This window comes from Phaeodactylum tricornutum, chromosome 12 (assembly GCF_000150955.2).
Source record: "Phaeodactylum tricornutum CCAP 1055/1 chromosome 12, whole genome shotgun sequence".
Lineage (NCBI taxonomy): Eukaryota > Bacillariophyta > Bacillariophyceae > Surirellales > Neidiaceae > Phaeodactylum > Phaeodactylum tricornutum.
The window spans coordinates 299,195-326,645 of NC_011680.1; the positions used below are offsets into that span (position 1 = coordinate 299,195).

The 27,451-nt window shown below is 48.4% G+C and overlaps 14 protein-coding genes across 14 annotated transcripts; 6 read left to right on the forward strand and 8 right to left on the reverse strand.

The window, feature by feature from the left end:
- Positions 1-13: 13 nt before the first annotated feature.
- PHATRDRAFT_47058 (predicted protein) lies at positions 14-1,950 on the reverse strand. The gene has a single exon (XM_002181311.1). The coding sequence runs from the start codon at positions 1,873-1,875 to the stop codon at positions 55-57; it is 1,821 nt and encodes a 606-aa protein (XP_002181347.1). The 5' UTR covers positions 1,876-1,950; the 3' UTR covers positions 14-54.
- A 250-nt stretch (positions 1,951-2,200) lies between these two features.
- Positions 2,201-3,738, forward strand: PHATRDRAFT_47059 (predicted protein; the record flags this gene model as incomplete). Its single annotated transcript, XM_002181141.1, has 2 exons — positions 2,201-3,255; positions 3,288-3,738. Exons 1-2 carry the CDS (start codon positions 2,246-2,248, stop codon positions 3,736-3,738), a joined length of 1,461 nt encoding a protein of 486 aa, XP_002181177.1. The 5' UTR covers positions 2,201-2,245.
- Positions 3,739-3,869: 131 nt separating this feature from the next.
- PHATRDRAFT_37164 (predicted protein) lies at positions 3,870-4,910 on the reverse strand (the record flags this gene model as incomplete). The annotated part of the gene is made up of 3 exons (XM_002181312.1): positions 3,870-3,893; positions 3,914-4,493; positions 4,597-4,910. The coding sequence occupies 3 exons, from the start codon at positions 4,908-4,910 to the stop codon at positions 3,870-3,872; spliced, it is 918 nt and encodes a 305-aa protein (XP_002181348.1).
- An 889-nt stretch (positions 4,911-5,799) lies between these two features.
- PHATRDRAFT_47060 (predicted protein) lies at positions 5,800-7,434 on the forward strand (the record flags this gene model as incomplete). Its single annotated transcript, XM_002181142.1, has 1 exon — positions 5,800-7,434. One exon carries the CDS (start codon positions 5,800-5,802, stop codon positions 7,432-7,434), a length of 1,635 nt encoding a protein of 544 aa, XP_002181178.1.
- Positions 7,435-7,477: 43 nt separating this feature from the next.
- PHATRDRAFT_47061 (predicted protein) lies at positions 7,478-8,847 on the reverse strand (the record flags this gene model as incomplete). Its single annotated transcript, XM_002181313.1, has 1 exon — positions 7,478-8,847. The coding sequence occupies exon 1, from the start codon at positions 8,636-8,638 to the stop codon at positions 7,478-7,480; it is 1,161 nt and encodes a 386-aa protein (XP_002181349.1). The 5' UTR covers positions 8,639-8,847.
- A 1,350-nt stretch (positions 8,848-10,197) lies between these two features.
- On the forward strand, positions 10,198-11,380 carry PHATRDRAFT_47062 (predicted protein; the record flags this gene model as incomplete). Its single annotated transcript, XM_002181143.1, has 1 exon — positions 10,198-11,380. Exon 1 carries the CDS (start codon positions 10,256-10,258, stop codon positions 11,378-11,380), a length of 1,125 nt encoding a protein of 374 aa, XP_002181179.1. The 5' UTR covers positions 10,198-10,255.
- Positions 11,381-11,839: 459 nt separating this feature from the next.
- Positions 11,840-12,672, reverse strand: PHATRDRAFT_21323 (predicted protein). Its single transcript, XM_002181314.1, has 2 exons — positions 12,513-12,672; positions 11,840-12,217 (listed from the first exon to the last, which is right to left on the reverse strand). The coding sequence occupies exons 1-2, from the start codon at positions 12,579-12,581 to the stop codon at positions 11,873-11,875; spliced, it is 414 nt and encodes a 137-aa protein (XP_002181350.1). The 5' UTR covers positions 12,582-12,672; the 3' UTR covers positions 11,840-11,872.
- Positions 12,673-12,987: 315 nt separating this feature from the next.
- Positions 12,988-13,647, forward strand: PHATRDRAFT_13682 (predicted protein; the record flags this gene model as incomplete). Its single annotated transcript, XM_002181144.1, has 1 exon — positions 12,988-13,647. A coding segment is annotated over one exon (660 nt), but the record flags the coding sequence as incomplete, so codon positions are not given.
- Positions 13,648-14,642: 995 nt separating this feature from the next.
- Positions 14,643-15,488, forward strand: PHATRDRAFT_13820 (predicted protein; the record flags this gene model as incomplete). The annotated part of the gene is made up of 1 exon (XM_002181145.1): positions 14,643-15,488. A coding segment is annotated over one exon (846 nt), but the record flags the coding sequence as incomplete, so codon positions are not given.
- A 186-nt stretch (positions 15,489-15,674) lies between these two features.
- On the reverse strand, positions 15,675-16,295 carry PHATRDRAFT_37171 (predicted protein; the record flags this gene model as incomplete). The annotated part of the gene is made up of 1 exon (XM_002181315.1): positions 15,675-16,295. One exon carries the CDS (start codon positions 16,293-16,295, stop codon positions 15,675-15,677), a length of 621 nt encoding a protein of 206 aa, XP_002181351.1.
- Positions 16,296-16,562: 267 nt separating this feature from the next.
- On the forward strand, positions 16,563-20,345 carry PHATRDRAFT_47067 (predicted protein; the record flags this gene model as incomplete). The annotated part of the gene is made up of 2 exons (XM_002181146.1): positions 16,563-16,618; positions 16,688-20,345. The coding sequence occupies 2 exons, from the start codon at positions 16,563-16,565 to the stop codon at positions 20,343-20,345; spliced, it is 3,714 nt and encodes a 1,237-aa protein (XP_002181182.1).
- Positions 20,346-20,399: 54 nt separating this feature from the next.
- Positions 20,400-22,810, reverse strand: PHATRDRAFT_47068 (predicted protein). Its single transcript, XM_002181316.1, has 2 exons — positions 20,981-22,810; positions 20,400-20,915 (listed from the first exon to the last, which is right to left on the reverse strand). Exons 1-2 carry the CDS (start codon positions 22,670-22,672, stop codon positions 20,448-20,450), a joined length of 2,160 nt encoding a protein of 719 aa, XP_002181352.1. The 5' UTR covers positions 22,673-22,810; the 3' UTR covers positions 20,400-20,447.
- Positions 22,811-23,462: 652 nt separating this feature from the next.
- On the reverse strand, positions 23,463-25,425 carry PHATRDRAFT_47069 (predicted protein). The gene has a single exon (XM_002181317.1). It carries the CDS (start codon positions 25,346-25,348, stop codon positions 23,519-23,521), a length of 1,830 nt encoding a protein of 609 aa, XP_002181353.1. The 5' UTR covers positions 25,349-25,425; the 3' UTR covers positions 23,463-23,518.
- Positions 25,426-25,928: 503 nt separating this feature from the next.
- Positions 25,929-27,053, reverse strand: PHATRDRAFT_13578 (predicted protein; the record flags this gene model as incomplete). The annotated part of the gene is made up of 2 exons (XM_002181318.1): positions 25,929-26,401; positions 26,492-27,053. Coding segments are annotated over 2 exons (1,035 nt in total), but the record flags the coding sequence as incomplete, so codon positions are not given.
- Positions 27,054-27,451: the final 398 nt, after the last annotated feature.

Consider the following 27,451-nt stretch of genomic DNA (forward strand, 5'->3'; position numbering starts at 1 on the left):
GAGGATGTAATATATGATATGTAATCGTTACGATGCAGAAATTACGCAGAAAAGCTATTTGCCATCCATCTCATTCACTAGTGCTTTAAACCCCGCAGTAGCACCTTTGCCGTCGGCCAATTTTTTCAGTTGTGCTTGATTCAACTTGGAAATAGCGCCTTTTCTTACAGCCAAAACTTTACAAAGAGCTGTAATAACGAAAGCCCCGCGATTGGATTGGGCAATCTCCATCAGTCGATCTTGGAAGGTTTCGAAAAAAGCTGACGCCAGCTTGGCCTCTGATTCTTTCGCGGAATCAGCCAATAAAAGATTCTTCACTGCCAAATGTCCATCTCTATCTTCAAAGAGGCGATAATTCTGGACATCCTTTTCGTCGCCTTTCGAGGAATCCTGATTCAATGCTGCTTGGCACGTTCCAACAATCGCTTCAACTACCGAGATCGGTCGATACGAGTGGTACACTTCTCGAAGTACAAGAGCTCCCGGCCGAGACCTGATCAACTCATTCGCACTTTTGGCGCACATCTCAATTAACGGCTCTCGAAGATACTTGATGAGTTCTTTTCGTCGTATTTCTGGCTCCTTCTTGCTTGTCAGAACTTCTTGACCATCGTCTATCACAGTCGGATTTTCGAAAAGTACCGAAAGCTCGTAGGGATCAAAAAACTTCTTCAATGTTTCCGGATCCGCAACAAGAAGCATTAAAAGAAGTTTGGAGCCGGTATCGGAAAGCGCCAGCTCCAAAAGTGGACAAGATAGTTCTTCGTCGGATTTATCGCTCGGTAAGAGCAGTTCGTTGAAAATGTTTTTGTGAATAGACACTGTATCATCCGTCAACTGAACCAAACGGATGATTGCTAGGTATGCATCGTGATGCAGTAGTCCTGACTTGGTGTAGCCTTTCAAGCTTTTCATGATGCGCTTCCGATCTTTAGCAGTGCCATAGGAAATCAAGGAAGCAACCACGCGAGTCCCAGCGCGACCAGATAAGAGATGAATTGAGTTGTCGGCCGCCGTGCCCGCCAAAATGCGAATCTCTCGCGGGTCGGCCACCTCGCAATACTCGGCAAACAGATCCTGAAAGTAAGTGAAACCGTAGAGAGTCTTTTCCATGCCTTTATTGATCAAGTTGCGTACAAATATGAGTGTTGCTTCTTTCTTTTCCGGCGCCTCAGCTATGTTCGTCGCCAACGTCGGCACAGCATCATTTCGTGGCAGGTCCAGCGCAAACAAAGCAAAATGTGGCCCATAAAACTCTTGCTTGAGCACCGCACTTTGTTTTGGAGTCATTGTGCTGAAAATTGACTGTACAACCCGAGATCCGACGGCGTGCACAGCCAATCTAGGCATATGTCCTTTGAGTGCTTTGTTGATCAATTTCACGGAGGCTGGGTCGCTGTGACAATACTTGATCGCTTTCAAAGCGCAAAAGTGTGCGTATTGAGATTTACAGAGTTCCGCAAAGTTGTTTTGCTTCGCGCACAGTTCTTGTAATATTAGACGCCGTTCTTCAACCGTTCCGAACTGAATCGCGGCTTGAACGACACGCGCCGCGTCGTGCTGTAACGCGATTTCATTGGCCTTGCCCGTAATCAAGGGCATGAGCGTGTCCATATATTGACGGTTCTGTCCGGACGTGTTTGTTTTGAGACGCAGTTGATTCCAAATCCGCTTGGCGTCGTTCACAACGTCGGCGTGCTTGCGCTGGGACTGTCGCTCCTGCTTAACAGCACGTTTCGAACCCACTGTAGAAGGCGGCACTGTAGAGTGTTTGGCACCACTTCCTTTACTTTTCTTCGAGGGTTGCGAGGAAAACTTGCTGTCCCCATCCTTGCGCTTGCTTGTCACGTTACTAGAAGAGCTCTTGATCGCCATGACGGATCGTAAAGATAGGAACTCAATTCCTAAATAAAGGCCGGGCCCTATCAATGCAGATTTCGTATTTTACCGTAGAACAGCGTCAAAATGCTTCCAAGGAAAGGGATTACAATACGACGAAGCCAGAGTGAAAATGGTTGGTTTCCGAATACGTGATTCAAGTGCAAAGGCAGTCCTTACTGACGTCATCTCGAAACCGTGAAACGCCCGCACTGTGACATACGACACTGTCTATAAACTTGCAACATGTAGGATTACAAACAGGAAAAATGTGAGGATCCATCGTCGAGACATTTTCCCCATTTCTGCAAAAGGCAGCACCTGCTCTCGATGATCCTCTTCCTGAATCCTACACGAGGTGACTCGAATGCTCTTGTCGACGATGAAACTCGTATTGCTTCTTCCAACCTTCGTTCTCGGATTCCCCACAGAAAATTGCGTACCGAAAATGAGGTTGAGGAAAAATCGAAGTCCAGTTCTGTTGACTACGATAAGAGCCGAAGACTTCCGGATGGGCGTCAAAAGTCAATTATCTCCCCTGCACTTCCAATCTCCACTTGTTAGCCACCGTATGAGCTCTTTAAGTCTGAGATCCACGCTCCAAGAACGTTCTGACTCCGGTAACGACAAGGCACAGGAAACAAAAGCCTTTTTGCAACTATGTGAGTTACTTGATGTCAAACCTGCCGGTTTGCTTCGTTTGGAGCAATGCAAGAAGAGTGGTATTCGCGGTGTGTTTGCAAATCGATCGCTTTCGAAAGGTGATATGATTATGTCCATCTCGCTGAGTTTCTGTCTACGAGATAACCAGACCCCGTCCTGGATGATGGAAATAGCTGATGACCTAGGCGGCCTCTGCAATCCGAGCGCCTGGGCGACACGTTTGGCGGCAATTTTATTGGATCGGCAGCTCGACCGAGAACGGGATCACGCGACTGCTCTCTGGCTTTCCCTACTACCTGATCCTGATCACCTGCGCGCATCGTTACCCATTCATTGGTCAGAAAGCGTCCTCCTGAGTGCCCAATGCACTGCTTTAGAACTGGCCGTAGACACAGCCTTCTTCCCGCGTGCTCACGCGATCGAAGTCTTGTTGAAGGCCCTGAATTCGATCGACGACGCTATACATGCAATACAACACATGAACGAAGCTGCGAGACGGAGCTTGTGTGAGAATGCTTTGGATATTGTGCAGACTCGTACCTCTCGGCTTGGCGAGGACGACCGAGGTCTGCCCTTGCGTGTCTTGGCTCCAGTGTTTGACTTTATCAATCATCCCTCATGTGGTTCAGCCAATGCTTACTTCGCCTTGGAAGGTGGAGCCTCTCCACATCTTGTTGTACGTGCCACACGAGAAATCACGGATGATTCGGAAGTGTGTATTGACTATGGAGATTCCGCACGACCAGGGTGGAAGTGTTTGTCGTCGTATGGTTTTGTTCCGAATTACAAGTTGGGTGTCTCCGAGAAGAGGACGCCACACATCTGGCAGAGGTCTTGATAGAAGGGTCTCGGTATCAGGTCGGGCCGACGACTATCCCGGGGGACATGGTTGCCGCTTTGGCAAGAATACTGGATCCTTCTATTGATGAAAATGCACCACTTCAGCTGACGTCGACCCTTGCAATCGAATCGGCTCGGCGCCTTTCAGACGCGGCGTCTCAATTGATTGCCGAGCCAACTGATAGCTCTTCGTTGAACACTAGAAATATATACGATTGTGATGATGTTGAAGAAGTCTGTGTCGCGAACTCTGTTGCCTCGCAGCTTTCGGGCGAGCTCCGATTACATCAGCATAGAGTGCTTATGGCATGTTCGTTGGGACTACGTGACTTCGCCACTGCCAACAATGACACTTGAGATTCGACCATCAAAGCTGACATCGATTAAACGTAATAGATAGACTACGCCCTTATAAGCTTTCTCTCCAGAGAACTTCTCCACGTTAAAAACTTAAACTATATTAGAAGTACTTTGTTCCAAATACCTCTCTATCGTGCTGTTTCTTTCGCGTGCTACGAGTCGTAATTTCGACGGTACCGTCATCTCTTATATTAGGACGGTCCAGACGGTTAGCATACGGCGGTTCCAGCACGGCTTGCTGCGCTTCGGTCAAGTCATCATATATCGCATCGGGCCAACCGCCCCCTTCGTGCCCAAAGTAGGAGCGACCGTAGACGTTCGTAGCGGGCGAAAATCGGTACAAGCACACCCTGCGCTGTCGCTCTTCTGGCGTCCAAGCCATAGCTCCGTGTATGGTACCTTCGGAAAAGAGTACAACATCACCGGCTTTGGTTGCCGGTTGTCGGATGAACTCGTCGTATTTTTCGCCGTCCACCATTCCCTTGGGCATTTTAAAATTGGATTTGTGACTACCGGGAACAATGCAGAAACCGCCGTCACCGGGATTGTGATCCGTCAGCATGACGTTGCATCCGAGAAGGGAACTCCGAATCATTCCGTGGTGGTACGTATAGGCCAAATGTGGGTTGTATTCGCCCGACGTACAATCGATCGTTCCACCGTGAAGCTGGAAGCCCTCTGCGCCTTTGTCTTGAGCAATTACGAAAGGCAAATGGTCCATTCGATACCCTTTCCCGATAATACCATGGAATCTGGAATAAGAACATGTTTGCGAGTGAGGAAATAGGAGAAACGGGCAAAAGTGGTACATTACAGAGATTGCTATCTGCCCACGTCGATTTTACTGTAACGTACAGTGGCACGAGCCGAGGATGAGCGAGAATCGATTTGAAGAGCTTGGAGTCGGCTCCCCATTCCAAAACTTGACCCAAATCCTTACGGCCTGGACCGGACCCGTAAAGCTTTGTCCCTTTCACAGCATTGCGCAAGGCAGCATCGGACCGCTGGATCATCTCGCTTTCGTGCTTGTCAATCATAGCGTTGGCTTCTTCCACCTGTTCAGGCGTGAGAACACCGCGAACAATTACATATCCATTCAAATCGAAAAGATAGCGTTCGTCTTCCGACATTTCCGTAGGGAAGGATGAGTCTCCGTTGACGGCGGACATGATGGATCGACGGAGAGAAAGCTGCGGTAGTGTTCGAACAGACAGTGCGAGTCGGAAGCGATTTGGCGAAAAGGCACGCGCTAAGGATGAAAGAGCCAGTACCATCCAAACGATCCAACGAAGCATCAATGAGTCGTAAGATAGACTAGGGTACAAGATGAACTAGTGCGATGCGAGTTCTTCCCGAGGCTTTGGGAACGTTTCGTTTCCATTCGGTTTTACTGTTATAATACACTACACATAACGCAGACAGAGTATGGTATGAGCATGCGAGCAAGAGCGCGTAGGCCATGCCAGTTTTGTGATTGCGACACGAAAAAAAGAAGAATGAGTCACCGTGTATTGCGTCACCCGGGACTATCGCAGCTCGTTTCGCGCTCGTTTTTCCTTTCACAGTCAACTCGATAACTATGAACCGCAAATACGTCTCTCGCTCTTTTGATTACCCGTATAAGACTACAGAGAATGTCAGCATCAATTCGAACCTCCAACGATGCCTCTTTTTCACTGCAGATCAGGAATAGAGGTAGGTACCGGAAGATGAGATTCACTGTCAGATTGGAAATTCCAAAAAGCATTGTCTTCACAGTCACCTCGTCATGGTGATTTTGGTGATAGTCTCGTTAGCTCACCTCGGATGTCTGTGCGTGGGTATTGGGATAATCAATGACAACCCTACATATACCGAATTGGTCTCCGGTCATGTCACGAGACATAGTGTGCATTTGCACAGGAAACGATAATGTGAGCGTGAGAGGGCTTTTCCATTAGGTGCCATCCCGTTTTTCTCTTTGGTAGAGCCTCCGATCATCGGAAGCACATTCCTTGGTTTCCGCACGTATTCTGCATCGATTGGTTTACAACAAGAAAAAAGGGGAACCGGAGCGCGATGTTTTCCAATCGCGACACCCTAGGCTATGGATCCATCGAAGTTCGCCATCCAAGGGGGGATGAGGGCCACCACGAACTCGAAGTTGACGCTGATTCTCTTTCGGAGAAGTCGGTGGACAACCACAGAAACTCTCTAACGTCTACTCGCAGACTGCTCGGGATTGTCGGTGGGGTATGCCTTTTGTCCATAGTGTATTCGGTGGCAATTCGGGGCCATGGAAAAGTCACCAGTGGTGGCGTGCACTACGATGGGACAATGGTAGACGAACCTTTCTACTACAAGGAGCAGACTCTTGACCACTTTACCCCCAACAAAGACGAAGCCCCTTGGGCTCAACGATACTACCAAGACGACAAGTACTTCGCTGGTCCCGGTCATCCTATTTTTGTTATTATGGGAGGTGAAGATGCTGTCAACGGTATATTGTACCCATTTGTTTCCAAGCATCTGGCAAAGCGATTCCGCGCCCACACCCTTTGTCTCGAACACCGTTTCTACGGCAAATCTAAACCTCTAAAGCATCCCTCCACTGCCGATTTGCGACGTCTCTTGTCGCCAGCTCAGGCTTTGGCTGATGCAGTACAATTTATTGAATACAAACGGAAACAGCTGGGTTGCGGAAACAAGGGTACCAAGTCCTACTGCCCCGTCGTAACGGTCGGCGGATCATACCCAGGCTTTCTTTCAGCACTGTTGCGCATTGTGTATCCAGATGTGGTCGATATTGGTTACGCTAGCTCGGCACCCCTCCACCTGTATTCGCACCGTGTCAACAAAGCCGCATATTTTGAAAAGGTCACCCAAGTGGCTGAACAGGCCTCGCGAGGATGCGCGGGGGCCGTTAAAAATGCCTTGATGGACGTGACCGAGAAGCTTCTGGCGTCCAAGCGCTCGGTTGCGGAAGTGGCTTTCGATCTTGGCGTCTGCGTAGCAACAGTACCAGACTACATCATGGACAACGAAATTTTTCAACAAGAAATTATGATGGTGGTTTCAACGCACTTCGCGGAATACAATATGGGATACTACCCTCCCGGGCCTGACCAGGATTTGGTGCAAGGCTGTCTTATCTTCCAAGATACTAAATCGTCATCCGAGCAGAAAGTCAGCAACTTTTTGCGGCTGCGAGAAGATTTCGATGAATGCTTTGATATGCAAACGGAATTGCCACCAGGTCCCAATGGTACCATTTCAGCATCTGACTGGTCAGGTGTTGGGGATGGCCATTCCGGTTACATGTGGGACTTTCAATCGTGTACTCTCTTGCCTGAATGTGGTATGTCGGATGCTAGTATGTTCCCGCCTCGGCCATGGACGATCGAATGGGAAACCCAGCACTGCCAAGTTCGCTTCGGGGTAGAACCGAACTTGCGCCAACTAGTGGACGAGTTTGGCTTTGCAGATTTGTCCAATGTTACTCACCTTCTTTTCACTAACGGAATCAATGATGGATGGAGCGTTGCCTCTATCTTGACAGACTTGTCAGAATCTGTCAAGGCAATCAATTTTGTAAACGGTGCTCACCACAGCGATTTGAGCCATGTGGACCTTTCGGAACACGACACGGAAGATATAAAGGCCGGACATGCTGCTATCAGCGACTTACTACATGATTGGCTCAATAGTGTGTGAAGAATTTTAGAAATAGAGAAAGGTATTTTGGAAAGTTGCTTTACTAAGCCATCCGCCTCCTTTTCCTTGACCGGTCACCAATCGTAGCGATCAACCTGTGGTCGCGATTGCACACCTCCGGTTTCTGCAGAATCATGTAGAAAATGGCATCAATATCATAGCCAACAAGAGAAATAAGATCGATCCAGTCGTCATGGCTATAGTTTGAATCGTTTTGTATACGCTGTCGACCTGCACGATTCATTCGAGCGAAAGATTCAATCTTGGCGGCGACCGTTCTCTTGTTGAAAAAGAAACTTGCACAAGACTCCTCGTAAAGACGATCTTGATTTTCTTGCTCGAAACCCGGTAAAGCCATGCCCTCTTCCAAATTGAACTCGACGATGACGAACTGCTTTTGCATTAGTTCTAGCAGATGTAGAAAGCCATTTTCGCTAGTCTGCCAATTTTGTTGGATATCGATCTTTTTAAGAACCAAATTCCAGCGTAACTCTTCGGACAGAATTTTTAAATGGCTGTCGATCATCCCTGTATTGATCAGAGTCAGCTGCTCCAAGCTCGTTGATCGACAAAGCACTTGAAGATCTTCTGGTGTCACTTTGGGCTCCGATGTGAAAGACGAAAGCTGCAGATTTAAAATCCGAAGCCGTTTCTGTCCAATCAAAGCCTGAATTAATGACGAGAGCTTATTGGAACCAGGAGCGTAGATTCTCGTGAGGGCAAATATTTCAAGGTTAACAGCGGCTAGAATGAAACTGTTGATTTTTTCCACCTCAGTACTTGAGTCGGTCGATGATGAAAGGTACTGTATTGGATCATAGACCTCGAGTCGCTGGAGGCGATGTACCATTCTCTCAAACGGTTCCAGAATATGGTACAGTACATAGTGACCTAGGTACTTCGAAGCGATTCCGGATCGACGCCGAATCGTGACGGCTTCCACATGTGGGAGCCTGCAAATTGCCGAGCAAAACAGAACTACTCGTGCGATGGATCGGGGAATCTCGGTAGAAATACTTCGAACTACGGAGTCCTTGGGATAGCGCTTGGAATGGATGCTTATCGCTTCAACAATCTTGAGCATTGCATCATCCTCCAGCGACCATGAGCAGTCCAGATGTAAATCTCGTACACACGGATCGTTCTTAGAAAGAAGCTGAAGAGCGTCTGCTAATGGCACATTTGAAGAGCAGAATCTTTCCATCGATGATTCGGGGGTTTAAGGAAATAAAGACGGTCCAAATTGGCGCAAGGTTCTCCTTCAAATATATTGCAATGCAGCCACCGACCTTAGCACTTCAGCTTAACGGACTCTAGTCCTCCTTTCCTGTAGCTCTGATTGGTTCTCATTACTCCAGCATGATCGTGGTCAACTCTCTTGTTCATAATCGGCTATCACGTCGTAGGATAACGTGCACTCATAAGTTTGCCGGCCCATTTCATCGTTTTTTCAACATCTATCAATCCAGGCTGGACGTTTCGTAAACACTTTTGTCAAGGTATCGACGGGTTTTATACGCAAGCCACGTTATACCTACGACGACGACATCTGCGTCACTTTTCAGTTAAACGTAGAGTCTGACTAGATATCGTTCGGATGATTGATTTTTGCTAAACAGTTTTGGATCTTTTCCTCTTGACATTTTGCAAGTAATGACAGTGAATATTTGGAATGGTACACAATGCAAAGAGCTCACACCGAAGAACATCTCTGGCAGAAAAGAGAAAGGATAATTCTGTACCATTTACATCAGTGCAAAACCGGAAATTGGATCTTGAACAAAGCTCTCGTCCGCATTCATCGAAAACACACCGAAGACTATGGTGAAGTTCTCCTCTGTTAACTCGAGACACCGACGTACCGAAGGAATATCAGGCCTTGGGCGTATCGGGTCCGCCGTCTTCCTCGTGTTCAGCGCTGTTCTCATAATGTACACTTTTTGGGTTATTGAAAGCGCCAAAATTAGCGCCGCATTTGTCTTAACGACAATTATTTCTAACGCCAAAAACATACCAGACGCCTCTGGCCAAAAACAGTTGTATCCGCCCGGAAAACGCAGCTTTTCTCGCGGAAATGACGTGAGTCGTAGCGGGAAGGCAGAGAGGATGCACGGCCAAGCAATTTCCCCGCTTGACTCTATTCCAAATTGATACGTTTGCTCACTGGTATCCAAGAAATTTCGGAATATGGATCTCAATGATCAAAGTTCTCTTCATCCTGTATTCTTGCCCAATATCCAATATGCCGATCGACTCTTGTTCTACACAATACCCTGTGAGAAGTTGCTGTTCAACGCACACGTCGGAGTTTGTACACGGGCTAGGAACAATGCCTTTTTTCTAGTATTTCGTCCTGCCAGTAAATGATGCAGCAATGGCTTGCTTGATGTGCTTGTGCAGAATTTGAAGCGATCAACATCTATTTCGAAGCACTTTCGCAAACGGCGGTTGCTGGTCTGCGCGAATGCAAACCGCTCACGACTCTTCTGGGTACATAAGCTAAAGCGTCCTTCAAGAATGACAAACCGTTTATGAGATATCAGTACATGGCGACGTTTTTTTAACATCCAGTTGGCGACTGAGTGTGCCATACTTAACAGTTCGTTCATAGAAACAATATCGTCCAAAAATCAGGCTATGGTAAAACTCCGTATTCCTCAAGATTCTTTGGTGTTCGACACCATTCCGGCACTTTTCTTCCTTACAGTCACCACACTTGCCGTCCCGTTGAAGTGAAGTGGGGCTGGGCACAAGATTGATAAGCAATTTCGCTACATTTGGTCGAAACTATCCTGTAAAGCAAGATTTTTCTCGTCGACACATGTCTAACAACGGCGATAGTAGCAGCCCGTTCGCATGGCTTGGTCTTTTGAAATGGTCGCTCTCTTATACGGACGGGACGAGACCGTCGGACGAGAGCATGAGTCCAATGAGTACCGAAGATAGGGCCTTTCTTGAAGCCGTCATGAAGGAGGGGATTATCGATGAGAATGAGAGAATGAAATCGATTTTAAAAGATGTCACTGGAATGATGGAAAAGTGGAGGCAGGAACCAGCTACGGACGAAGAGGGCGACCATGCTGAAGACTTGCTACAGGAACTACGCGATATTGTGGAGCAAATCGACTATGCCCGTGCTTTTTGCTCAATGAAAGGACTTCCGTTTCTCCTAGGATGCGTCGCTGAGCGGGACCATATGCCCGTGGCGACTCGTGCTATGTGCCTTGGAATCATTGCTACGCTATGCGCGAATAACCCCCCTGTCCAGAAAGAGCTGCTCGAACTAGGTGCAATTGGCGCACTAAGCCGATTGTTTTTTCTGGAATCTGAATCCGCTTCCAACACGGATCATCATGGCCAGATGCGTGCGAAAATTATACAAGCAATCGGCTCCAATGTGCGCTCGCACGAACTGGCAGAAACTGTCTTTTGCGAGCTACCCCAGGCACCGACTTTGATAGAGATAGGTTTGGGCCTGACACACTCTGAATCCCCTCCGCCGTTCGCTGTACGACAACGCACACTATTTTTCTTTCGCGCCTTGATCACCTCTGATTCATCCACGCGAATCCGCGTTCAAAAATTTGGTCCTCTCATTGCGCAGGTTGCCCAACTGCTGTTGGACGATCAAATCGAAGGATCACAGGAGCTTCGAGAAATGGCGCTCTCAATGGTGGAGCAAATATTGGATCAACAGAAGAGTGTCGACTGTATTGTGCAGCACAAAAATTCTCTTGTGGCTTTAGGCGTTCGCAGAATTGCCGCAATGCGTGCCTTGGATGGAGAGGAGAAAGTTTTCGCTGCGATGGAGTTGGAAAGTTGGGAACGACTCCTCGTATTATTGGCTCGCGCAATTCCTGACGGACCAGAAGCGGCTGCGGAGCCCGTATCTTTGTTACAGGACGGCAAAACGCACGGTAGCAGCGGCGCACTGGCCCAATCATAACAACCTCCTTATTACGGAGGATGATTAGAATAAATGAAGTAGCTAGTTGTTGGCGGATTGTTGCCCCAAATAGATTCCTTTTGGCCCAAAAGTTCATCAAGTACAAATGATATTCATATCGTGAAATAAAGGTGGCTTTGCTGAACATGGACTTTCCCTTAAGCTGCCTCCATCTCGTCCAACGGTCAGTACAGTGCGCTTCTCATAGTCAAAAGTCGACTGTGGACGGCACACCGAAAAATCGTAGCTGGCTAATGTGAGCAATGATTCGTCATGCATCTTCTACGATGGGCCACTACATTCAGTTTGCGTGAATGCTCTCCCAGGTCAGTCAAGGTGGAGTCCACCAGTTTCTCAAACTGCTGTGGCGGATAGATAATTGACAATGGCTCCCATCCGAGTCTCCTAAAACACTACGAGAACCCGCAAAGCTTCTACCAGTCTTCTTAACTAAAAAAAGTGAGAAATCCAACAGTGGACTTTATAAAGGTCTTAATCTTCAGCTGCGGCACGCTTGGCCTTGTGCTTGGCAATAGAGGCACCGGTACCTCGGATCTTCTTGGCCTTGTTCTTGGCTTCCTTAATTGCCTTGCGGGATTGTTCCTTCTTCTCCACAAGGCCTTGACGGATAAGCCTGTGTTTTGGTTCGAACTTTCGCATAGACTCTTCGTTATCGTAAATCAAACAAAATCCGGTAGACTTGCCACCTCCAAACTTGGTTCGGAAACCAAACAATACAGTCAGTTTGGGATCGGCCTTGTACATGCCTCCGACAACTCCTTGAAGCTCCGACTTTGGCACATTTGCTCGTCCAGGGTGGATAATGTCCACAATGAACTAACGTGGGAGAAAAACAATGTGAGTGAGAACAAATTGACTACAGTGGTTACCAAGTCGTTCGTGCTACGACAACGACGTGCACGGAAACAAAAGTCCTTTCAGAGACGCGAACGCATTGTGACATAGCAACATGGAAGCTTGCTTGTATTGTACACGTTCTTAACGAGAATCAGGTACCGAAAGAAATAAAGGCAGGCTACACTGGATGTCCTTTCCCCCATCACAGAAGCAACAGTATTCGTCCTTGCCCATGCGGAAACAAAAACCTACGTCCCGTGAATCATATACACACCTGCTTTCGTGCAAGAAGAGGATTCTTCTTGAATTTACGTGTCTTGACTAGAACAGCAGAGTCGCTCATGATGCGAAAGGTTGGGTCTCGGTAGAAGTTCCTACAACAGCGGATCCTCAACGAGATGAGAGACAAGCGACAACAGATCAAACAGCGTACCACCAGCCCGACGAAAGTGGCACACTAGCGGGATGCGATTGGCGATAGTAAAGCGGTGAGTGGTAAACTTGGAAATGAACAGACAGACGCTCTGTTATGTATGTCCTATCAATGTAAAACGATATAAATGAAAGTCCTCTGTTTGTCATAAGGTCTTGCAGTCACACGAGGAATTACCACTTACCGAATGTACTCGCTAATATGATGTGCCCTGCACCGTCACACCAAGCTAACAACACGAAATGAAAACTTCGAATACTCACAACCGGTGTTGAAATAAACTCAGGTTGCTCTTTCCTTACCAAACGATCCCACCATGTCTGCCTTTGCCTCCTTGCCCGAGATCCTCCAGCCCAAGGAGGAAGATATCCAAATGATGTTGTCTGCGGGTGTCCACACTGGAACCCGCAACTCCGACTCCAATATGCAGGAATATATCTGGCGCCGCCGTAACGATGGTGTGCACATTCTCAATATTGGCAAAACCTGGGAAAAGCTCGTTCTCGCCGCTCGTGTGATTGTTGCCATTGAAAATCCTGAGGATGTCATTGCCATTTCTGCCCGTCCCTACGGTATGCGTGCCGTCCTCAAGTTCGCCAACTACACCGGCGCCCAGGCTGTGGCCGGACGATGGACTCCGGGTACTTTCACCAATCAGATCACCAAGCAGTTCAAGGAACCCCGCCTTTTGATCATCACCGATCCCCGTACGGATAGCCAAGCCGTCAAGGAAGCGTCTTACGTAAACATTCCAGTAATTGCTTTTTGCGATTCCGACTCTCCTCTCCAGTACGTTGATGTTGCCATCCCGGCCAACAACAAGGGAAAGTACTCCATTGGCCTTCTGTACTGGCTCTTGGCTCGTGAAGTCCTGCGACTCCGTGGATCCATCAGTCGCAATGAATGGGAAGTTCCGGTTGACCTTTTCTTCCACCGTGATCCCGAGGAGCTCAAGAAGAACGAAGAGGAACAAGCTGCCAAGGTCGACGAACCCGCTGCCGCTCCGGCCTACGACGAAGGCATGGCTGCCCCAGAGGGTGTCGTCGATCCCAGCCAGTTGGTGGAGCCTACTTCTGCCGCTACTGGTTTTGAAGGAGGCGCTGCCGCTTATGGTGCGGGCTGGGAAGGAGAACAGGCTGCTGCCGGTGGTGCCCCAGCTGATCAGTGGTAGATTTTCTTTTGGCAAATCTCTAGAGGGACACTTACCAATTTAGTACACGCGAATATTACTGCTATTTACTTTAGTGATAGACATGATTTTATGTCGGGCTCTGCCCTAGTTGTTACACATCAAACATAAAGAACCTTGAGTCCTCACGCTTCAAAGATCTGTAGTGTTGCAATAGCAGCAACCAGGAGTCAAATCTTATTAGGTTATTTGTCTCATTTTGGCGACCAACAAAACTTGCTCGTCGGCAACATTTTTCTCTCCCACGGAACAAGGTGAACAAAACCTTGTATTCCTGTGTTTGTCGCCCCTCTGCGAGAGCCAACGCATAATTGGTATTGTTTTTTTTTGCAATCGACGAATTGATGCCTAAAGTAAAAAAGATTAGAGCTAACGCTCTCGTTAATCAAGTTGCTCGGCACGAGCCCTTGGGTCAAGTGATTCACGATGATGTCAATCGGGACAAGTATGCAATGATCTCGGGTCGTCGGAAAGAAAAGCGACGGACGCGGACTGATTCGGAAGAAGAAGCACGAATGCTCGACCCTAAGGCTAGTCAACGTATTGTAGAACTGAGCAATGCACAGCAACTCGAATTGCAGGCCGAGGAAGAAGTACTGCGACGAACAGAACTTCGAGAAAAGCGTCAGCAGCAAGTAGACAGTGACGATGAAGAGTTCGAAGACGAGTCCGTATTGTTGGACGAAGAGGTCGATTACATTGAGCACGACCAGGGTTACGTGACAGTGGCTGAAGATGCCGACGGCCTCAATGCAGAAGAAGAAGCTCTGGTAGCTTCAATGATGAATCCCTCGGAAGAACGACGTACTCTTGCCGACATTATTCTCGAAAAAATAGAAGAAAAGGAAGCCGAAAAACGCGGCGAGGTCGTGGCCGAGGATGAAGGAATCACCCTGCCACCTAAAGTCATAGAGGTTTATACGGACATTGGAAAGATCTTGGGACGATACACTTCCGGTAAACTCCCCAAAGCATTCAAAGTAATCCCGAGTTTATCGAATTGGGAGGAAGTGCTGTATTTGACTCGGCCAGATAAGTGGACGCCTCAGGCCATGTTTCAAGCCACTCGTATTTTTGCCTCCAACTTGAACCCTAAGATGGCGCAGCGCTTTTACAACCTGGTTTTGCTGGACGCAGTCCGGGCCGATATTCAATCCAGCAAGAAATTGAACTATCACTACTACATGAGTCTGAAAAAGAGTGTATACAAGCCAGCAGCCTTTTTCAAGGGAATCCTTTTACCTTTGCTGCAAGACAACTGTACGCTCCGAGAAGCTGCCATTGTAGCATCGGCATTACAGCGGGTGTCCATTCCGTCACATCATTCTGCCGTTGCCATTCACAAGCTAGCTGGTCTGGAGTACTCGGGAGCCTCTTCGATTTTCATCAAGACTCTGTTGAACAAAAAGTATTCGCTGCCGGCGCCAGTAATCGGTAGCCTTGTGCGACACTATGCGAGCTTTATAGAAGACGAGCGGCAGATGCCCGTACTGTGGCATCAGTCACTGCTCGTTTTTGTGCAACGTTACAAAAACGAAATCAAGGATGAAGCCCGCGAGTCGTTACGACTGGTCATGAAGAAGCATTTCCATCCCAAAATTACCCCCGAAATCCGAAGGGAACTATTCGGTGTACAGGCCTTTAAGGATGAGCGTCAAAGTATTCAAGAAGCCGATCCCATGGTTTCATAGAGGCGACTGTTACGAAGCTTGTCATTGAAATCTTTGAATTTACATGTCTTACGTTTCCAATCGCTCTAGCTAGCTAGGCTTTTAGAGAATTTAGCGATTGTTACTGTGTTATCAAGACTATTTTTAAGGAGCGAAGCACGTTTCCAAGCATGATTCTCGCAATGGTGGACTCACACACTTGTCGTCGAGATAGACATCGCAAAAGGCAGCCCCCAGGCCGTCCGAGGCGACTTTCCCTTGCGACTTGCCGTCGACGCTGACGTGAACTCCTTCCTTGCTACAGTCAAATTCGAAGGTCGTGCCCTTGGTGGCCGCGCCTTTGCCGGCTACGCCCTTGAAGATCAGCGATTTGAGGGATTCCACTTCGGCGGTGTTTGCGTAACGTGGCGTAACCGAGTCGGCAATGGCGGAGGCCATTTTCTCGGCGCCGACTTTGAAATTCATTTGCAGCAAAAAGGTTGTGGAGGAAGCCTCGTGGGCGCCATGTCGGAGAGCCTTGAACGCTGCCTTTCCTTTGTCGGCTGAGCGAGAAATCAAATTCAAATGCTCTTTTACGGAATTTTGACAGTACATGGCGACGGAATAGACCTTGATGGGTCCCTTTTTGCGGACCCCGACGCCAAATATCTCTAAATCGTTCTTTTTGGGTGCAAAGGTGATGCCCGTTGCCTTGTCGGTCATGGCGGACGCCGCCGTCATCGTCACCGACAGGAAGAGTGCCAACGTCATCCAAACACGAACCATCTTGTTTTTCGGAAACCGAGATACGAGTATCCTTGCGGGATAGCCTTTTTTTAGGTTGTCTGCCGTCGAAGAAAGAGGAATGGCACGCGTATCTGACACGGTACGATCAAAATATGATCCATGAGCGGACCACGAAAAATCGAATGTTTCGCGAGATCTGTACAAGCATGATGTACTTTTTGTCTATCAAGATGTGAAACTATCTAACGTAAATAAATATGCTGGCGACACCCAATCGTGACGTAATCCAACGACTTGGTCTCGCGAATGTCACGGTCCTGCGCCGATTTCGTGCGTACAGCGAGCTCGTGGAAAGATCGAATGTACGTATTCAACTTCCGGGTCACGTTTTACGGTAGTAGGGGATGGCCACACTGTCCGTACTTCAACAGACAAAACCGGAACCTTATCTGGAAATTCTTCACCGGCCAAGATCCATCAATTTTTTCCCTTGGGCGTCGCCGTTTTGGAGTATCTCCCTCCTTCTGCTATGCTCCTTGCGCTGCTGTGAGCTTCACGGAAGCCGACACCAGTCATCCTCCACCTACTTTTACAAGTGCCAACTGTTTGTTGGAATTTGTCCGTGTCTGCTTGACCAGAATGTCGAATGGTATGGCAACGGCGACTGCCCTCGGCTTTGGCGGTCGGGCGCCCGCCCTGGTGCTTGACTTGCTATCAAGGGCCGTCCATGAGGAAGGGATCGTGACGGTATCGCCAAGGCGCTCGCAAGCTTTACCGCTGGCCTTGATGGAAGCGCCGTTTCGGACGTTTCTCAGCAACGACAATAACAACAACAAGACGGAGAGTGGAGGCGGAAAATCACCTCTTGACTTGCTCGTGTACTGTCTACCAACGAGTGTGACGGAATATCTCAACGCTGCTCAAGAAGCCACTCTCGTCCGTTCCAAGCTCCTGTATGGCAGTTCCGATCGCCAGATCGTGGTGGTCATATACGATGTCCACAAGAATGCTTTTGTAGGCGGTGAGACTGCGCAAATCCTCGACGCGGTTGGTGGCAACAATTCGTATCGACAAAAACTCGCCATGGCGAGTTTGGCGTCGCTTGCCGAACTCGATCAAAAGGCGGCCGCTCAGCTCGGCCCCGATCGTCAACAAGATTCCGTGATTGTCGTAGGTGCCGGAGGCCGCGAGCATGCGCTCGCTGTGGCTTTGGCGCAATCGCCCCTTGTCGGAAGAGTCCTGTGTTGCCCTGGTAACGGGGGTACCGCCGTCGAAGGTGGGAAAATCGCTAACGTTCCCAACGGTCAACAAGACAACGAAAGTGTCGTAGCATTGGTCAAGGAAACTAACGCTGCAATGGTGGTGGTGGGTCCGGAAGCTCCTTTAGTTGACGGTCTGGTGGATGCCTTGGCGAAGGAATGTCCGGGTACCATGGCGTTTGGTCCGACACAAGCGGCGGCAGAACTGGAAGCTTCCAAAGCGTTTTCCAAAGACTTTCTGCAGGAGCACGGTATTCCCACCGCAAAGTATCGCAACTTTACGGACGTATCTGAAGCAATCGCCTACGTGGAAAGTTTGGATGAGTCAGATCGACAGGTCGTGAAGGCGTCGGGTCTCGCAGCCGGAAAAGGGGTCTTACTGCCAACGAACAAAGCCGACACCATTGCGGCTGTCAAGGAAATAATGTCCGACAAGGCTTTCGGCAATGCCGGTGATATCTGTGTCATTGAATCCTTCCTGGTAGGACCCGAAGCTTCCTGCTTGGCATTTTGCGACGGAAAAACTGCTCGTCTCATGCCAGCGGCTCAGGACCACAAACGAGCCCTCGACGACGATCAAGGTTTGAACACCGGAGGGATGGGAGCCTACGCACCAGCACCGTGCGTCACTCCCGTATTACAGCGTACCATTGAGGAAATGTGTATCAAGACGGTCCAGAAAATGGCAGAGCGTGGTACACCGTACGTTGGAGTGTTGTACGCGGGTATGATGCTGACGCCGAATGGCCCGTACGTTCTTGAATTTAACTGCCGGTTTGGGGACCCCGAGACTCAGGTTGTCTTACCGTTACTCGAAACGGATCTGTACGAGATCCTGACGGCGTGCTGTTCGGGAAACCTGGATGCGATAGATGTACGTTTCAAGGAAGGTCAATCGGCGGCAACAGTTGTTTGTGCTGCCTTGGGATACCCTGAGGTATATCCAAAGGGTATGGAAATAACCGGTTTGGATGCCGCAAATTCTTCAAATGGGGTCAAAGTTTATCACGCGGGCACGGATGTAGACAACGCCGGCGTCACGCGTTGTTCGGGTGGTCGTGTCTTGGCCATAACGGGTACCGGTAGCAGTCTTAAGAATGCACTTCAGTCAGCTTATAACGGTGTCAAAAGTATTCAGTTCATCGATGTACATGGCAAACATCAGTTGCACCGACGAACAGATATTGGCAAGAAGGCAACGCAAAAGAACCTCCGAATTGGGGTGCTGGGTTCAACTCGCGGAACAGCTCTGATTCCCGTCGTTGAAGCGTGCCGGAGTGGAGAGCTCGACGCCGAAATTGTGGCATTGATCAGTAACAAGTCCTCAGCCCCTATTCTTGAAAAAGGGAGAGCTCTTGGCGTAACAGTTCTGTCAAAATTCATTTCTGCGAAGGACTTGAGCCGCGAGCAGTACGATTCTGAGTGCACCGCTGCTTTGGTGGCCGCTGGTGTGGACTTTGTTTTGCTTGTAGGATACATGCGAATTTTGTCCAAGTCGTTCACAGACTTTTGGAAAAACCGATGCATCAACGTGCACCCGTCTCTTCTCCCTAAACACGCCGGCGGTATGGACCTTGCAGTGCATCAAGCCGTCATTAACGCAAAAGAAACAGAAAGTGGTTGTACGATTCATCAGGTAACGGAAGCCGTTGATGGCGGCCCTATTGTCATACAGAAGAGAGTATTGGTAGATAGTGGAGACACTGCAGAATCGTTAAAAGTCAAAGTGCAATTGCAAGAGGGACCAGCGTTTGTTGAGGCAATCAAGCAGTTCTCCCAAGGTGCTACTATAAGTTATGCCGATGCGGGAGTTAGCATTGACGCCGGCAATAAGTTTGTGGACTTGATAAAACCACTTTGTAAGGCCACTCGTCGTGCAGGATGTGACGCTGATCTCGGCGGCTTTGGCGGACTGTTTGATCTAGCAGCGGCTGGCTATGATTCGGCCAATACAGTCATTATCGGTGCCACAGATGGTGTCGGTACGAAACTGCGCATTGCACAAGCAACCGGGAAACACGAGACAATTGGCGTTGATCTCGTTGCGATGTGCGTCAACGATTTGATTGTAGCCGGTGGCGAGCCATTGTTCTTTCTAGACTACTTTGCCACTGGGCATCTAGACGTCCACGAGGCAGCTGCGGTTGTAAAAGGGATTGCCGAAGGCTGCCAACAAGCTCAATGTGGACTCATAGGCGGAGAAACTGCAGAGATGCCATCCATGTACGCCCCTGGTGACTACGATGTTGCAGGCTTTGCCGTTGGCGCTGTTCCTCGTGATAAAATTCTTCCCTGTAGTATTTCCTCCGGAGATGTGTTGTTGGGCCTTGCAAGCAGTGGCATTCACAGCAATGGCTTCAGCTTGGTACGGAAGCTCATCGAAAAAGAGGGGCTAAACTATTCAAGTCTATGCCCTTGGGAAGAATCTGGTGTTACGATTGGAGATTCGCTCTTGACGCCCACTAAAATTTACGTTAGGTCATGCCTTCCCATGATCAAAAACGGACTGCTGAAAGGCCTGGCTCATATCACGGGAGGCGGTCTTTTGGAGAACCTTCCTCGAAGCCTTCCGTCTGGTGTTTCCGCCGAAATTACTGCGCATCCAAAACTACCTCCTGTGTTCAAATGGATGAAAAAAGCTAGTGGTTTGTCGGATACGGAGATGCTCCGTACCTTTAATTGCGGAATTGGAATGGTTCTCATCCTTTCTCAGGAGAATGTTGGCGAGGCAAGAGATCTGCTTACCGCAAGCGGAGAAACAGATTTTTTCGAGTTGGGTGTTTTGGTGGAAGGAGTGGGAGAAGTCGTTATGAAAACTACTCTTACTTAGTTCCCGTGTTTTGGTACAAAACAAGCTTCGTACGTTCAAACAATAATCTAGCGTGCAAATAAATATACATTTTAAGCATGAAGCAGTGCAAAGCAGGCAGTTCTAATCCGTCCCACTCTCTTCGTTTGTATCTCGAGGCAAGTCACTGCAACCATCATTTTCCTGTTCAAGTAAGGACAAATCAATTCGGTCAAGCTCCATTTTGAGCTTGGCAACGTTAACTTGAAGCTTTTTCCACTGAGAAGCTCTCAGCGGTCGCCCTTGGCCATTCTGATCGGACACACTCCGCAGCAGTGTTTGCAAATCCAGAACATATGTTTCCATCTCCGGAGGCATTGCGTCATCTTTCTGTAGTTTGACAGGTTCCTTTGCGAGAAAAACTGTTGGTCGCCGACTTGAAGGCGAATGCGTCGCTGACGCGCGGTTCGACGATGATCGATCGTATCGAGCAGCCAAAACGTTGGTCAAGATAACTTTTTCTCCACTCAGAACACGTTTCATTTTCGGAAAAACCACAATGATTAGTACCGCCATTGAGCACCCAATTGTAAGAAGTGCCCGAAGGAAAACCTAGACAGAATAATGTTTCACGTTGAGATACGATCGACGGTGGCGATTTGTACATACGACCTTACCTCAATATCTGGTGGTGTCGCGGGATCATCGGCAATTTCGAGCATTGTTATGCAGAGGAATGTTATAATGGTACACACTATAGCAGAGGAGAAAATCTGGTCTTTTTCATTGAATGCAGAAGGTAGTTCTCTTGCAACCCACGCTATAAATACTGCCAGAATGTGCATGCCAGCCGTGTAACACAGACCGATCAAAGATACCCATCGGCCCCTGTTCTCCCCGTCACAAACTTCGCGAGCGCTATCACCAGATAGCTCAAACTGCGTTTCAATATCAGCCGAATATACGAACAGAGACACAACCTGAAGCAGGAGTTGAGGAAGGAACAGCATGACAATCAAGCTAGTGGTTTCCCTTGCAGATACGGTTCTCCGTAGAGTGTTTCTTCCGCTAGAATCTGGTCGACTGCTGCAGCAGAATGCAACGCTTGCGAGCAACCCGAGCAACCTCACGATGGCCTTCGACAAGCTATCCTCAGAATTGGTATCGTTGATACTTTTCATTCTTCCCCCGCCGAAGCCTAAAGCCGTCGACAAAGTTGTGTATACTCGCCACATACGGCCAACCAAAATGCATGCCATCAACGTACTTGGGAGGATCACCATAGGCTGGCGTAGCGTACAAAAGATACTCCTCGTAGGCAGGGCCGTGAAGGTAAAAATGATATTGACCAAACAGGTCACCACAAGAGCCGCCAAGAAAGGGCCTTGCGCGAGTCGGATGACGGTGTGATTCAAGTGGTATAGAACAAAGAGGAGCATGAGAAAAGCAATGGTACTGCAGATGCCGATAATCACACTCAATGCGATAATCATAGCAAAAGACACCTTGGTGATCACTTGAGGGTTCTCGATTTGCACGACATTGTCTGGAACAGCATCCGCAACATCAATTCGTTCATAAAGTTCACTTCCGCCAGACGGAAAACTCATGACGGCATGTCCAATGAAAAAATACGCTCCAACTCGAGTAGCCGACGGCAATTGAATTGTGATGTTCACGGCCGTCCTGTACATCTCGTCACCTGGTTCCAGTTCTCGAAGCGTCCATTGGATCCACCGGGTAAAAATAAGCTGACCCTTCCCAACTGCTTGCAACGCGTCGCCTTGGATATACTCGAAGCGATTATCGTCCTCCTCCTCCCCACCCTGTTGGACTGGCTGCGTTACGTCTGACGAATTTTCCTGGTCAATACGAGCACCCTGTAGATCACGCAGGGGATCGCAAAAGCCTTCCCGGATTGCGTCACACATGAGGAGTCGAAAAAAGACTCTGGATTTTCCGTCTAAAATTTCAGCCGTGACGTTAGTACTAATGGCGGTCAGATTGACCTCAAGATTCAGGCGGAATGTATAGTTTTGTTCGGTGATCAGGACCCGGTCAGCGCCGAGATCCAAGGGCAACACTGCGAATCGCGTGCCATTAAAACAGCTCGGCATGAGAGTCACGGACTGAGGACTTTTCTGCAAACCGACATTCATAGATTCGATATCATTCGGTACGACTCCCGATATGTTTGGACTGAACTGTGACAACCAACAAACCGGATCGATACCGCCGCTGTCATACCCGCTTTCGGTTCCGAATACAATTTGTGAATGAACCATAGAGGCATCGCTACCTATTAAAACGACGAGTAAAGCGGCTGTCAACGTTGTGCGACGAACCAATTCCCATACGTAGTGGAGCATTATGCTTGTTTCGCAGAGACAACTCCGACAGCAAGCAAAAAGCTTCAGTGCAAGGTCCGACAACTCTGTACAACGTTGTTTTCCTTGGGGTTAGGAGTAGCTGCAATTCCAAGGAGAAGACGTCGAATGCAAAAGGAATCTAACTGTAAGCGTCTGGATCGGTCTTGGCAAATTCATTGCTTTCTTGTATACAGAGTACGTGTGTCGTTGGAGTAGCGAAAAGAGTTAGGTCAAAACTCTCTTCATTGAAAGTCAGATGCACAGATATGCCTGTGCCATACTTATGAGGGAAAAAATAATGACTTCATATATACCGTAATAAAGTAGACTCCGTTTGCCATATAGAGCTTTGGGTAGCGCATATCAACGTTGGTATTGTATCTTCAACAAGGGCCAATTTTGTAATCTCTCGTATGTAACTATCAGTATATCAATTTCAAAGTTGAACGACGACAGTCATTGACATGAATATCAGTGAAGAGAAATTTGTGGAAAAAGACCTGCGCGTTCGTTTATTGATCGTTCAAAAATGTTCACGAGAATTGCAGCACAAGATTCTTTTCTGTTAGTAGAGAGCCTCAACCTGTGGTACGGGGTTGGCTCTGGAAGTTTTAATGTAACGAGTTAGTTACAAACACTGCACATGGGGCTCTTTTTGAAATGGGTCGGATTCTTTTTGATTTTAACTTCCGATTGACAGTAAATCATGTTGGTAATCACCTCTCTTCCCGAGAGGTTCAAAAAGTGTCGGTTACTATCAGCTTTAGAATGGTGATCTAAGAGATCGGAACAAATCAAAACGAGATTTTCTCCAAAACTGCTAGACCAGAATCGAATATGAAAAGATTACATCGTATGAAGGTTGCTTCTGTTGTAAACACGTCGCGACATGAATTGCAGCACCAAACTGGTGCCCACACAAGTCAAGGAAAGCAAAGTAATAATAACTTGTGTCTGCCGAAAACAGGCTGTTCCCATGCATGTCAGCTTGTCTTTGGCATTTGCATCGATGTGGTATTCGTAGATTTCTCCAGCTACGAGCTTTGACAAGAATAGCGTACCAGCCGCGCTGGTGAATCCGTCAAAAAACATATAATTGGCACCGACATTGGCCGTTCCAAAGATTTCTCCAACAATCAGCACAAGTAGCGGCCATACCATGCCAAATGCAGCACCGGCTAAGGCCACCCCCAATACAAACGCGGCTTCTCCGGTTGCCACAGATAGAATTGCGTGCGCAAAAAAGGCCAATATTGACGCTAACACCAGAAAAAAGGGCCTCGGAACGCCGTTATCGATGCAACAGGATCGAGTATTCCAATTCAACGCCGACTCCGAGAGAGCGCCGGTTATAACCCGCGATCCAGATTGAGCCACAGAAAAGAGTGCGAGGGCTGCAGGCGTCACGCTATCGGCAAATCCAAGCGATTCAACCATTTGCCCCATATTGTTTGTCTCGACAGTACCTGCACCGACCAATATCGTTGTCGTCCAAAGCATGAGCAGAGCCGATGGAGTTTGCAGCATCTGCATCAAATTCCGATCCAGCACGCCACCAGATTCTTGTAGCGCTTCACCGTCCTCATCACCTTCGATACTTGCTCGTAAAAGACTTTGTTCTTCGTCTTCATCAGTGGCGGTCTTCTTGGTATCCTCTCCTTCGTCTTTTGGTACATCCATGTTCTCCAAGCTCAGGCAAGCAATCGACCTTTCTTGTTCAGTCTTTTCATCATCATTGATTCTAGATTCCTGGGTTTCATCCAGTTCATGCTCTTCCGAAACTGTCACTCCGCTGTTTAGTGCATGCTGGCGTCTTGGAAGGTAAATTAGACTCACAACTGGTGCCAACCAAATTCCCATCAGCAAGAAGGACATTCCGTAGTTGGGTGATATTCGATGCGAAGCAGCTGCTGTACTTGCATCCATCAAGCGGGACAGCGAATTCCCAATGATTAAAACCGCCATGCATATGAGCGAACCAAATAATGTTCTAAAATGCAGGGGAGTCGCGTCGTCCACGTTGGTGGACGTATCTACCTGTCGTTTGGAGGGTAGCAGAATCAAGGCCGGCAAAGTAGCACAGCAGCAAAAGAAAAAGGCCGCCATAGGTAAAAAATCGAGATCGGATTGACCTGGTGTCCGTATGGCTTCGAATAAGCAGGCGTATGCGCCAGCTCCCAGGCCCACGTAGCCCTTCGCAACACCCACTGCACTGCCTTTGGTGCCGGCACCGCAACTCGCCACTATTATTTTGAAGACGCTTCCAGTTACGAGAGCACAGGAGAGAAAAATAGATATTCCCAATAAGCTGAGGGAAACTACGAGCCAGTCGTGAGGAACCAACAGAAACTGTCGGGCAACGCCCCAGTACAACATCAGCGACGCACAACCGGTCATCCCACCCAAGGACAGCGAAAAGCGCGTCCCGAAGCGGTCTGCACAGAGACCCGGAATCCAGCTAAAGAGACCGGCAAAGAAGAAACTCGTGCTAATGGTATCGAGCTGCGATTGAGAGAGCGCAAGCGTCTTCTTCAAGGCGTCTCCGTACAAACCAAAAGCGTAGGTCGTTCCGCCGGTTGTTAAACTCGCCATAAAGGCGCAGACGAGCGACGGTATGTTGGAACGCTGCTTGCGGTCCAGCACAACATGATCGATGATTACGGATGGATTCGCCATGTTGCAGACAATGGATGAGACTCCTCTCAATATAGATGGAAAAGGTGTCGCAATATGGATGACCTCTCAAGAAAAACACTGCAACCGATTGTGGCTCGTCTGACAGCTTTCTAACAAAACAACACGAAACGTATTGCCTGCGACAGTGAATTGAACACTGCAGTACCGATAGGACAGCAAGGACCGTTAAAATAAATTTTCGAATAACATAAGCAGCAATAGAATTCGCTGTCAGACAAGTTTGGCTATGTCGTGCCCATGTACAGGCAGCGTAGGGTATGTCGGTGTCAGCTCTTTATCCCGCCGGGGTTAATCATGCATTGTTTTTGCAATTGACCCCGACAGTCGGTCTCACAGCGTCTTGTACGACGCGAATATATCCCAAAGCGGAGGTCACTAACAACAGAATGCTTCGTGGTAAGACCATGCGCAATGGAGGCGGTATCGCACGACGCGGCCGACCATACCAAGCGTTAAACAATACTCGTGAGGAAATTCACCACGCCACCAATCCCCTTTCGAGCAACGTTCATTGATTCTTTTTTCCTTGGTCTATAATTTCATGGGAAACAGCCTCGCCACCACCTTCCGCTGGCCGAGATGCGTCGACAGGATAAAGCCAACGTTGGTAAAGGTAGATAAAAAAGACAACGTCGTCTCGAAAGCAGCTAATTCTTGCCATAGTCGGCATTCGTATAATGAAGGAAAAGAGATCGTCGATGAAAGTATTCAATGATTTGTAGACCAGCACACGCCAAGGCAGGTGAGCAACGCTCTTAAGTTTCCAATTCAGAAAAAGTTGCGGCGTCATCAGCACGAAGCCCAAGGCGTACACAGCCGATGAAGCCGACGTGATCAGCCAGGAGTACCAGCCTAAGTGTTCCTCAAAGACGAGCGAATAAAGGGTGTATCCGACGACGAATGGTAAGAGAACCGTTCCAAGCGTCCGTGTAGCGATTCGGTCAGACTCAATTGTCAAAGCTGTGAGGTCCTGCTTGCGTGCCGCCGCCGAATGTTCCTTCTCTTTCCTGGCCATAGACGCTAGTTGCGATTCTAACCGAGTCGCACGGAGTTCAAAGCCAACCATACTCGGCAACCAGTTCCACCACGCAATATTGCGGTCGGGTGTTGTGCGGACGAAACGAAGACCGGCCGCTCGCTGGCATTTCCACAATGCAATAAGGCATCCACAGGCACTTGGAATTGTCATTAGAAGTGAACTGTCTTTGTCGATTAGAAAGAAAAGTATCACCGTTTGTCCGATCATATCAAGGAATAAGGAACGAACACTCAAACCTGTCAAATCTTCATTTTTGCTCCAGAAGTTGACCTCGCTCTTAAATGTCAAAAACTCGAACAACAAATGTAGGGCACTCGCTAGCATCGTTATTGCCAAAAGGGTCACGTTTGTCTCCGCAATAAGTCGCCGAACATCGTCAATATCGGACTGCTCAAAACCCAACTGCGTCTGCTGTTCAATCGCTTGCGAAAGGTGCATTAGCAAGCGCCAACGTGCTGGGCTCAATCCACCTGCCGTTGCCGTCGAGCTCGTTGTTGCCTGATGATGCATGTCGCTGCGATCGAAAGAAATGCGCAAAGGCAAGCTCGTCAAGGTTTCATTGATCGGAATATACTTTTCGGATGTTAGACCAATTTCGTCAACGTGTAGAGCCGGCGTGAAGGCAATTCCAGTTGGATCGTCCATGTTTTGCGGTACTTGTACTATTGGCATCCCTGATAGGCCCGCAAGATCGGCCGGATATACCTCTTCGTCGTTGACGTATTTAATTGACACTTCAGGCTTCCAGTACGGGTAACCAGCGCCACGGGCCTTCAATTCTGAAACCTTTTCGTGCTTGGCAAATTCCTCGGGTTTTGAATATTTCATATCCCAGGGTGGTACCTCATCACCCCCCAGCACATATCTACGAAATAAGTAGACCAAATCATGATACAAGATCCGCCGGGGTTTCGTAATATGATCAGGGGAATCATGTTTCACCATTCCAACTTCACCAAGTAGAAGGGAGTGCGACCGTGATGCGGACCGTATCGTATTGACGGCTTCTTCATAATTCGACGGAGGCCATGCACCAACATCTG